This window comes from Siniperca chuatsi, linkage group LG18, assembly GCF_020085105.1.
Source record: "Siniperca chuatsi isolate FFG_IHB_CAS linkage group LG18, ASM2008510v1, whole genome shotgun sequence".
NCBI lineage: Eukaryota > Metazoa > Chordata > Actinopteri > Centrarchiformes > Sinipercidae > Siniperca > Siniperca chuatsi.
This window is the reverse complement of record NC_058059.1, coordinates 23,424,246-23,436,380: the sequence shown is the minus strand read 5'-3', so window position 1 is coordinate 23,436,380 and position 12,135 is coordinate 23,424,246. Positions and strand designations below refer to the sequence as shown.

The 12,135-nt window shown below is 38.2% G+C and overlaps 1 protein-coding gene across 4 annotated transcripts in view; it reads left to right on the top strand.

Moving 5' to 3' along the window:
* onecut2 (one cut homeobox 2) overlaps positions 1-12,135 on the top strand; it is a 92,865-nt gene that overhangs the window by 24,609 nt on the left and 56,121 nt on the right. The window contains exon 2 of one of the 4 annotated variants that reach the window (XM_044173300.1): positions 9,446-9,529. The exons of the other annotated variants lie outside the window; for them this stretch is intronic. Within the exon in view, the coding sequence (XP_044029235.1) occupies positions 9,446-9,529 (84 nt within the window). The remainder of the gene's footprint in view (positions 1-9,445; positions 9,530-12,135) is intronic. 4 annotated transcript variants of the gene reach the window in all.

Sequence of the window (12,135 nt, the reverse complement as noted above, 5' to 3'; positions counted from 1 at the left end):
GTCTGAAACATTGCTGGTTTAACCCGAATATCCAGTGCTACAAACCAAGGCTGTTGCAAAGTAAACAGTACCACACCCCTTCAATTACCAACCAGAACTTTCGAAAAATGTTTAAGCTTTTACAGTAATAACACTAAAAAGGACAGGATGTAGAAGCTGCAGAGACTTGCAGTGACACCAGCAACACCAGTCAATTGACACCTGTGGTGAGTTAGCCTATAATGGTAGCTGTATTAGAGTCTCTGGATCAAATGTGCTCTCTGGGTGATTGCATTACTTTGTCGCTTGTTTAAATACTTTTAGCTAATTCAAGCGTGTGTGTTTGTGGTGGGCATGGACCTTTGTGTGTGTCTGTACTGCATGTTTGGTGAAACCAACTCAAACTTGATTTATTAGTTTTTTGTGCTAAATATTTTCCTCTGTGTTGATTTTACTTGCTTGGTGCTAGCTTGTTTATCCACTTGTATTGTTTCTTTAAAAAATATTATTATTTTGGGCTTTTTGCCTTTATTTTAATCATGCAGTTGAAGATAGACAGGAAATGGAGAGAGAGAAAGAGAGAGAGAGAGAGAGAGAGAGAGAGAGAGATAGAGGAGGACATGCAGCAAAGGGCCAGATTCGAACCCGGGCCGCTACTGAAAACTAAACTTGAAACATGAAGTCAAGGTGAAATCAAGAGGGACAAAGCAGGATTCGTGTAGGCTCATGTTGCTTGTAGACATACTCATACTGTCTTATTCCTAAGCCAAGAAAGCAAAGAAAGACTTGCTGACTCGACAGCTGGGAACATGGAAATCTTCTCAAGGGTGAATTATCGTGCTCATCGTTGTTCTTTTCGTGATCCTTGTGGTCCCCATCCTCGTATCAAGATTGTCTTTTATTAGTTGGCTCTTTGACTATCGCTATTGATCACATCATTTTTCCTGCGCAACATGCTTTAAATGGCTGATATTGTCATTTTGAAATTAGATTTTTAATGAGAGTGGTGTCACCCAACAAATGTACCTGCCCAAGACTGAGGCCTCACTGTTTACCCCACCCAACATCCTGTTTCAAAAGGAAGACATCACACTAAGGAAGTATACACCATTTCTTGGGAAATGAATCAAAGAATGCAACAATGGCACTGTACCGTCATACTCCAATATATTACAATCCTTTAGTTTATGAATAACCACAAATTTGGTGATGAACAAATTCATTTGCAATGTAATTGCAAAACTAAGGGGTAACTGTTTTATTTAGTAAATATTAAGGTTTTTTCTTCTTTAATGTGCAATGAGATAACTTCTGTTATGATTTGGCACTATATAAATAAAATTTAATTGAATTGAATAAATAATGCACCCCTAATTCTACTTAATTGGTTTTTGCCTTTTCAAAGTAGTGGCTTAAATTAATCAAATTATTATTGTTTGGTGTATTTTTTAGGTTCTTTGCACCACCCTCACTGATCATGCTGTGAAAATCATGTGACTAATTGTCAACACTTCTAGACTGCAGCAGTGGACCCGCCCCCTGTAAAAAGTACTTTTCAAAGCCTGAAGCAGTAGGCAGAATTAAACGACAGTCAACAGTCGTGATTATTTGGGGAGATAAAGTCACCTGTGACATCACGACGACACACACATTAACAATGTAACAATGTCACATCTAATTAATGATTACATCAAAACATCGCTCAGACAGAGTGTTGAAATGTCTAAATGTGGCGCCACACACAAGCGGAGAAGTGTATGCTGAAGGGCGACTTTACTACTTACCCTGCACTTATATGCCCTCTGTGTAATGGATACCAAGGCTTAAGTGGTAATGGTGCAATAAAAAAAAGATACAGAGAGAAAAGGAAGAGAGACATGTAGAAAGGAGAAAGAGGGAGGGAAGAGAGAGACAGAAAGGTAGGAGGGGCAGGAATATGAAGGACAGGAAGGAGACGGAGGCAAGGAGACATGAAGGAAGAAAAGAGAAGGGGGAGAAGAAACAGTTAGAGGGGACGAGAGAAAAGGAAAGCCTAGAGAAGAGAGTTAAAGAGATAATGGAGACAAAAGAGAGAGGATGAAAGAGAAAACATGGATGATGCAAAAGATAGATGACAGGTGAGACAAAAAGAATAAAAGCCGAGAGAAAAGAAAAAATGATAGAGGAGAGAGATGAAGGAAGAAGAAGAGGAAAAGACAATGATGGAGGAAATAGTGATGAAAAACAAAAGTAAAAGGAAGACAGCAATAAAATATTAAATTACACACAAAGAAAGTCTGAGGCACAAAGAGAGACATAAGAAATGGTAGATTCAGAGAGAGATAGAGCTCTCCAGTTGATGGCAGCCCTTTGTGCTACATTATTTACCCCCAAACTCTCTGCTCTCTGTCTCCCTGTGTTGCTCTGTCTTTACTTCTCAGTCTTTACCTCTTCATCTCAATCTCCCTCTTTTAGGAAAATGTTCCATATCCCACAAAGGAAACCTCCGTGTTAGCTCAGAATGCATAATTAACTATTAGCATCTAGTGATCTGGTCTGAGCCCTGGATTTTACTAAGGTGGTGGATAGTTTTATACAGAACCTGGTGAGGAAGAAACGCTTATTTTATGGTAAGACAGCTCACATTGTTAGTGTGTTAATGGCTGTGTAATGAATATTGTGAACTTTTTTCAGGCTCTTTGATCAATGTTTTGATGATCAGTTTAACATGCATTTTGAGTTTCAGTGTGTGACATGATGACATCTGATACAGGTGCCGACTGATGGCGTTGCATAATTTTTCTTATAATTTTTCAGAGGAAAAAAAGTGTTCAGTGTCTAGTTTCATGATCCTGTGTAACAGGTAAATAATACTAATGCAACAATAGTTATTAACAGTTAACAGCAGGAATTTCATACATTCAAACATTAACGTTAGTGTTACACCCATAGAGTGCATGTTGACTCAAGGGGTGACATATTTTTGAAATGATTTATTCTAAAAGAATAAATGAAAAACAATATTGTGAGTCGGGTGGTCTTCAGTGGCTTGACTCAATCGTCAGCTGTTAACTGCCAACTGAACTTAGTTGGAACAATACAAATTACAATGCAAAACAATAACAATATAATATCAAAATCACAGTATTATATCAAAATTTCAATATTTCAAAAATACAATAATAACCATACATTCACTAGATATATTCATATTCATTCAGGGTATATTCATATATTATACCCTGCTGGAAGGCAGGGGCGAAAACAGTCTCTGGGCGGGATGAGAAGAGTCCTTAAGAATGCTGCGGGCTCGACACAGACAGTGTTTCCTCTGGATGTCCTCAATGGCTGGAAGTGGAGTCCCTGTGATGCGCTGGGCAGTTTTCACCACCCGCTCCAGTGCCTTGCGCTCTGCAGCAGAGCAGTTCCGATACCAGACTGTGACACAGTTGGTTAGGATGCTCTCTACTGTGCAGCGATAGAAGTTCACCAGGATAGCTGAGGACAGTTGGTTCTTCTTCAGTGTCCTCGGGAAGAAGAGGCGCTGGTGAGCCTTCTTGACCAGGCAGGAGGTGTTGGTGGTCCAGGACAGGTTCTCCGAAAAATATGGGTCCCCAGGAACTTGAAGCTGGAGACACGCTCAACAGCCATCCCGTTAATGTGGATGGGGTCATGTGTGCCTCCTCTCTCCTTCCTGAAGTCCACGATGAGCTCCTTTGTCTTGGAGGTGTTAAGGAGCAAGTTATTGTCTGAGCACAATGTGGCCAGGTGCTGGACCTCCTCCCTATAGGCAGTCTCATCGTTGTTGCTGATGAGACCAATCACCGTAGTATCGTCTGCAAACTTGATGATGGCGTTAGATCCATGAGCAGGCCTGCAGTCAAGTGTAAAGGGGGAGTAGAGGAAGGGGCTTAGCACACAGCCCTGTGGTACGCCAGTGTTGAGTGTGACGGTGGTGGAGCAGTTGTGGCCTGACCAAACAAGCTGAGGTCTGTTTGTCAGGAAGTCCATAATCCAATTGCAAATGGAGGTGTTAATGCCCAGGTTTCCAAGTTTGGTGATTAACTTGGAAGGGACGACAGTGTTGAATGCAGAGCTGAAGTCAACAAACAGCATTCGTGCATACGTGGCAACAGTCAACTACAGTGGTGCTAACATTCTATTAGACTTAAGAGTAAACAAATGAAACCGTTGGAATAAAACAAATAAAACCGTTAGTATAAAACAAAATAAAACAAAGAAAATATAAACTACAAAACACTCTAACATTAAATCCTACACACACATGCAACAGTGGAGTCAGGCAAACATTACATCTGACTCTCTTCGACATGTTTTGACCATAGGCTGTAGACGTAGCCACCGTGACATCACCCATTGGTTTGTGGACTACCGTTTTGAAGCCTCAAGTTTGGCATTTTGGCCGTCACCATCTTGTTTTTTTGGAACCAGAAGTTACCATATTTGGACAATAGGGTAGAGCTTGCTAGCTTGGTTAGCAAGGTGCATCCGTACTTCACGTTAACTGTGATATTAATTGGAATGCTAATTTTGGCTATCGAAAAACAGGCTTAAAACAAAATGTACTTACCGGAACAAATTAACAGCCGTTCGTCTTTTAGTACAACCAAATGCTGAACAAGACATTTTAAGGCGACCAAAATGTTACAACTAACTTTCATGAACTGAAAACACACTGTGAAAGGGTCAAAGTTCTTAGACGAGACCAGAAAAAAGTTCACGGCTAGTTAGCTTGCAGTGGATATGCATCACCTCTATCCTGATTGATAAGGTCGCCGTGGTAGCGACTTGTCAATCACAAGGTAGCCACACCCTAAAGCATACCCTGCTTTATCGTCTATTTTACTCTAAATGGGACCATAATTTACAAAATGAACATCATGCTGTATTGAAGAAGACTTGAAACTAGCGATTGAGACCATAAACTCATTAGGAAACCGTTTACTGAGGTAATGAATCAAGTGAGAAGTAGGGTCATTTTCTCATAGACTTCTATACAATTAAACTTCTGTTTGCAACCAGTGGCTGGTTTGGGGCACTCAGTTCATCACTCACTACCTGCAAGAGCTATCATTGCCACTAGCTGCCTCTTTCACTGGAATTCCATGTGTCATGGTGGGTAGCTAGTGCTGACAAATATCTATCAAAGTGTGCCATGTGGAAAAAAATGTTTTTAAATGGGAAACCTGTCTATATTTAGGCCAGCATTGTACATTTTATTGTTTGTTTTTTTAACTTTCACAGCACAATTTTGCCACTTTTGTTGTGAGAAGATCCTCCATTTCTATTACATATTGGGTAACAAACAGGCTGTGATCTATCTGTGTGGTGAGGATGAAAACAGTCTCTAATGACTCTATCTCTCTCTCTCTCTCTCTCGCTCTGTCTGTGTGTGTGTCTGTAAAATGAAACCAAAGCTTGCCGGCTCACTCACTTCCTCTCTTTAAACTTTTACTTAATATTTAATAAACCTTATTTCTTTATCACACTTCATGAATATAATGCAACACAAAATGCTTTACATACTGAATGAAAAATTCTAATGTTTGTGATATTTACAATTAATTAAAGAGTAATTAATTGTATTAATTTAGGGGTAATACACTTAAGGAAAAAGCAATATTGGGTAACAAACAGGCTGTGATCTATCTGTGTGGTGAGGATGAAAACTGTCTAATGACCCCTCTCTCTCTCTCTCTCTCTCTCTCTCTCTCTGTGTGTGTGTGTGTGTGTGTGTGTGTGTGTGTGTGTGTGTGTGTGTGTCTGTAAAATGAAACCAAAGCTTGCCGGCTCACTCACTTCCTCTCTTTAAACTTTTACTTAATACTTAAATAATATAACTATAAATGTTATTTTGTTTATCACACTTCTTGAATAAAATGCAACACAAAATGCTTTACATACTGAATGAAAAATGTTTGTGATATTTACAATTAATTAAGGATTAATTAATTGTATTAATTTAATTGTATTAATTTCAGGGGGAAAACACTTAAGGAAAAAGCAATGTTGTGTGAAGTATGTGTCTTAATATTTAGGTGAACCAACAGTCTCTCGCTCAGACTTTGCTCCTGTAACTAAAATCCCAAATTTTTTGATTTAGCTGTAAGAAGGTCTATGTAGTATATAATATCATTTGCAGAGACCCAACAAATCCCACCATGAGCAAACATTTGACGACAGTGGCAAGAAAAAACTTCCTTTAAGAGGCAGAAACCTTGGACAGAACCAGACTCAATGGTGGGCGGCCATCCGCCGCTGCCGTGTTCCTAAAATAGAGCCCTGAGGGTCACCCCATTTTAAACCTATTTTATCTAAGGTGTGGTTGCCCATGGCCACTATAAACTATCAACAAAATAAGTGGGACCTGGGATTTTTTTAAAGTATTTATTACAACTAGAGCTGAAACACTTTGTTAATTCATTGATCAGGCTATTGACATAAATTTAATTTGCAACTATTGTCATAAACTGGCTCAGGGAATCTGACAAGGAGGGAGTGCATTTAAGAGTTGAATTTTTAACTAAATTAAACTTTAAAGTGTGATGTCGTGAGAGGGACGTTCCCTCTCTGCATCACCCTCTTCCTTTCTTTCTCCATTTCTCATCTCTCTTTCCCGTTTTTATTCATTCCTAACTTCCTTCTCATCTCCACTCTGCTCATCAGCTGAACTCTTTTTCCTTTTCTCTTCTGCTATCCATCACCTCCATTTTCCTCTCCATTTCTATTTTTCCTCCCTAACCTCTCTGCTCTGTTTGTTCTCTCTGTTTCTCTGTATTCACTTGAAATGGCTACTTCAATGAAACATCACCTTGATGTTTCTATTGACGTTTAGCAGCCCTTGACTCTTAAAACCCCTGTATAATACATTGATGTGTTTGCTGAGAGTGTTACCAGCTCTTTAGGCTCAGCACTTGACTGAATAGAGAAGTGAATAGAGAAAAGGCTTTAAGTTGGAATAATGCCTCTCAGCTGCCATATAGGAAGACTTGACCTGTTGGTCAACAGTGAGCGTTAAGAGCTGATTGTGTTTTAAAAGTCTTCTAGATGTGGACAGATGTGGTTAATTTTAGTGTCTGGCTTAAAAAGGATCATTTAACCACTGATTTAGCCTGGTTCCAAACATATGAACCGGCACCCGCAACTCAGATTTTGTCAGCAATTTTAAAATGTCTCGTGTTGCTCTTGTGAATCGCCAAATGCTTATAATTGGTCGTTACTTTTGCTACGCCTATCAGGCCTTCCGTTCTCGCACATATGCAGTTTACTCTGCTAACTGTGGCAGATTTACCACTCAAAATTATTTGTAACTTTTGACAACGACAATGGGCCCTTGATTTCAGACAGAGGCAAATCAGATTTTCATTTCTGGCCGGCGATTTTGCTGGGTGAAATTACAAGTCGCTGGCAGACTTTATCAGCTGTGGTTAGCTAGCTAACTAAGCTGGCGTTAACATTAGCTCCATTAGTGGTTGAAAACTACATCTGGCTGAATTTTTTATGTTTCCAGCTTGTTTTAAATGTTAAATATGCACCTGATTGCTACATGCATGATATAGAGGCACAAAGTCAACACCCTAACCAGGTGATGATCCATGTAAAGGACAGTGAAATAAAGAAACAACATTGTTCTTGTATTGCAGTGTAGAGCTAGTAAGTCTTAGCATTATCCAGGACCAGTATCCTCACAGTGGAGAAATACTACATAAGGGATGCACAATTAAATGGGGAGTTACTTGTTGGAACTATTACTTGACAAAGAAGAGTTTATCCACCAGTTCTTCTCTGCAGCATCTCCGGCTACGGCACAGGTTGCCAGATACAGTTGGTGAGCACAGGTATTGTGGTTTGATATCCAGGCCTAATTAAGATGGTGATTGTTATATGATGATAATGATTACAATAGATAGAATCATGATACATATTGTGCTGAAGATGCTTATATGAGAATTTCAATAATGGTTATAGAAATGATGACGTAACGATGTCTGTGCTGTTAGGGAAATAATTAGGACAACTGTGATTGGTGTTTGAATGACTATGATCATGTATAATAAAAGAGACGAGGGAGGCATTCTCTGACAGAGCAACATGACAGCTGACTCACACGGAGAGAAAAAATAGAGAGAGTGATTCTCCGCATTTTCTGCTGATCTCATTTGCAGTTAGGGACGCATTTAGCAACACACTGGTGTCTGTGAGAGAGACTGAGAGAGCTGATGAAAGACAGAGGAACCCTGCTTCATTGATCCTATTGATTCAACCCTTACCTTTACAGACACAAAAGCCACCCCTCCCCCCTCCTTACTCTCGCCCCTCCCCAAACCGGTAAACCCCTTTTGAATAATATAATTGCGTATTTGATCCTCACTGTAACCTCGATCAGAGGAAAAAAAAGTCTGATTGAATCACTCAAGCGTGCTCTTTCTCCTTTGACAGCAGACTGCATTTGTGTGTGTGTGTGTGTGTGTGTGTGTGTGTGTGTGTGTGTGTGTGTGTGTGGGTGGGTGATTCTGATTGCTCCCTTTTTACACGTAAATGTGTCTGCACTTGCACTAAACCTTGTCTGGGGTGAATTGCCGCTGAGTTGCTTTTCATCGAGCTACACTAAGCAGAAAACAGGTGAGACAGAGAGAGGGAAAGGTGTACATTTGAAATCTATTTACAAAAATTGGAAATAGTATTTTATTTTTTCATGATTCATGTGTTGTTGAGGAGATTCTTCTCATGTCAGATCACTTTTTGCCCCCTCTTGTGATGCAAAAGAGGTGAAAAAGAAAAAAAACCCTTGTACAACTATAATCAGACCAGTACTGCCTCCCTATATTTTAAATATGAATTCATGCCTGCATGGATGAAATTATGAATATCCAGCAAAATGCTTTACATATAGTATGTGAACCATTTTTTTTTTGTTTATAGCCAAGTATGGTTTGAAATGTTTTTGACACCATAGTGCCAATATTTCACCAGATTTCAAAGCAATGCTTTTTTCTGATATGAACGTGTTTTTCTATAAAGCCTTTTTTTTCATTTAACAAAATAAGCTGTTAAATGTTGTCTAATATACATACAATAGTACAAAATTGGCCAAATTAAATTAATTATGATTGCCCTGCCTGTCATCACACATGAGTGGTCGCACGCACATATGCATCCAAACAACATTCAGTCAGTGTGTGGAGTGCGCGTGGCCTCGCATTGTGGAGAAAACATGGACAGGAGAAAGCGAAAAGGAAAGAAAGGTGGAGCTGAGAGGGAGCGCAGTGAAAGGAGTAAAGCCTTGAAGGTAAATAGTTGCAGGGCCGCCCACCGCACGTCATAATAACACCCTTCCCAAGTTGATTCTTAAAAAACTAATCATTGGCATCAACACTTAATCATGCTACTGTATGTAAAAAAGCAGGAGGTGCATATGCATGGAAATAATATTGAAAATAAAGACCTGTATGCTCTTTTCTGTCAGGTGGAGGTACCTCCAGTTACTCAGAGCTACCAGAGCGTCATGATGATCAACACAAGTCCAGTCAGAGCTCTGAGGAAATGCCAGGTGCAAAACAAACACACAAATTATAGATATGAATATTTATTCCTGTAGCCTTAATTATGGAAGTGACATTGACTGCCACTTGAAACTGAAGACACTTGGCTGTTTTGAACTATTTTGGATGTTTTTTGAATCAGTTTTTCTGTGTAGTCATAAAACTAAAAGATATGTTACTGGCGTAAACACAAAAAATATTTTGACCAAACAGTAGGTTACAGTATGTGGCCTGTTGTTAATGTGTGGACATCGGCCTGGACCGACGTTAGACTCCCAGCCTGAATTATTATCCCAGTCCGGCCCTGGCTGGTGCTACGGACACATTTCAGTACCAAATAAGGATTGAGGTTCAATACCCAGCTAGCTCCACTGAATCACTTCTTAAACATTTTTATAAGAAAGCTTTTTGTAAATATTTATTATGTCTCTTCTTACATACTTAGCTACTTCCTACGTTGCTGACATGCTCACTGAATACACACCGGACAGATCCCTTAGGTCATCAAGTGAAGGTCTCCTCACTGTACCTAGAATCAATTCTAAATCAGCTTATGGTGCCTTCAGTCATTATGGTCCTACTCTCTGGAATTCTCTACCACATGAACTAAAGTCTGCTATAACAGTGTCTTCCATCAAAAGCAGACTAAAAACATATCTTTTTTCTCAAGCGTGTGGTTAATGGGTAAAAAAATTTTATTACAGAATCAGTGTTATTATCATTATTATTCCCTTTTTAATAATAATGATTATAGCTACTTATTTTATTCCATTTTTATTGTTATACTTTTTTATCTTGTTGTTTTTATCTTACCTTATATGCTTCCATATATGTAATACCTCTTTATCTTATATGTTGTTATATTATGTTTTTGCCATGCATGATTTTTGCCTATTTTTCATTGCTTTTATTTTGAAGCACATTGAGTCTACGCCTGTCGTATGAAATGTGCTACATAAATAAACTTGTCTTTACTTCTGATTTTACCGTTCCATTCCTGCCATTTCATGCTTTCCTCTACTTTTAACCTTTTTTTTTTTTTATCCTCCTTGTGTTTTATGATATCATTGTTTGCTTTTGTTTGCATTTGGCTTTGGTTTTATTTTTTTTATTACATTATTTTAGTTTTTAAAATTTTATTATTATCCATATCATATTATTACTATGAAGATAAAGACAGGGTTTTATGCCTATCATTAGAACTGAAGGAGTACATCAGACAAAACATCAAAACAATACTACCTAGATGACTGAACCTCTACACAGATACACTAATAGTAGCCTGTTTCTTCATACCCATAATCAAATAGCAGGTGTAGGAGGTTTAGTAGCAGTTGTAGTTAAAATAGTAGTGAAAATAGCACTTTGTTGTTTTCATGTCCTTCCTTTACAGTTATAGAGGAAATATTTGGGTTTCTGAGAGAAAAAAGAGGTTGACAGAACATTTGTGAGGTGACTCAAATGGAAAAGCTGTTAATAACAGTCGAACAGTTCAGCTAGATAAAAACACACAACTCAGTCCGATGTTTTATCACAAAGATCACCCAGTAAATAGTGGGGTCCGACGTCCAAGATCATTTCTAGCTTAGACTTTAAATAAACAAAAACGAAACGGTGACACAGTTTTGGGCTCATGTTGGTGTTCGTCTGTATACTACATAATAAAAATGTCCCATCTATATATAACATGTTTATGTCCCATCTATATAATTATTAATAATAAATAGAACAGCCCTTTTTAATCCAGTAATAGAAATAATAATAATAATCCAGCACGCTAAAATCAAATTAGGAACAAAGTGAGATTTTAGTAAAATAATAAGGTACAGATGTGAAACAAGTCTATAAAATAGGTTTAATCAAAACAGGTTCAAAATAAATGGTGCCACGTGCAAAACATGTGCATCAACATGAAGTGGCTTTTATACCGTGGTTTAAAAGATCAGGCTGAATTTGATGCAATTATTATTATTATTATTATTATTATTATTATTATTATTATCATCATCATTATTATAGCATTATTTCCAGTACATTTTGTGTCTTTCACACTCTGCCTGTGTCACACACACACACACACACACACACACACACACACAAACGCTGAATGTATTTTTTAATCCCAGTGTGTTTATGGGCCAACATTCTTCATATTCAGAGATCAATAGTGCCACCTGTCAGTGCCACACTGTATTACAACCACAACAGTTTAAGTACTGACAGTATGGAGGATTAACATTAATTTGTTACCTATTAATTTACCCAGAGAACAGAAGAAGAATCACCATCTTATATAATAAACAACAGGGACATTTACATTTGAGTCATTCCAGTTGCTGGATTTTCACATTAGTAGAACTAAAACAATGAGGTGTTAAAAAACATCAAGCACAATAAAAATTCAAAGGTCATGTTTTGTACACAGTGCTCAGAGTAAAAGTCATGATTAAGTAAAAGTACTTAAGATTTCAAAATTCCCTGCGTTCTTTCCCCCAAAAAACTTGTTGCCATCAAGCCCATAGAACATTATTTTAGATTCTAGTCGAGATCCCAATATTTTCAAAGATACCAGATCTGTCAGGCTTGGTGAAATATGGCTAATATTATGCACAAG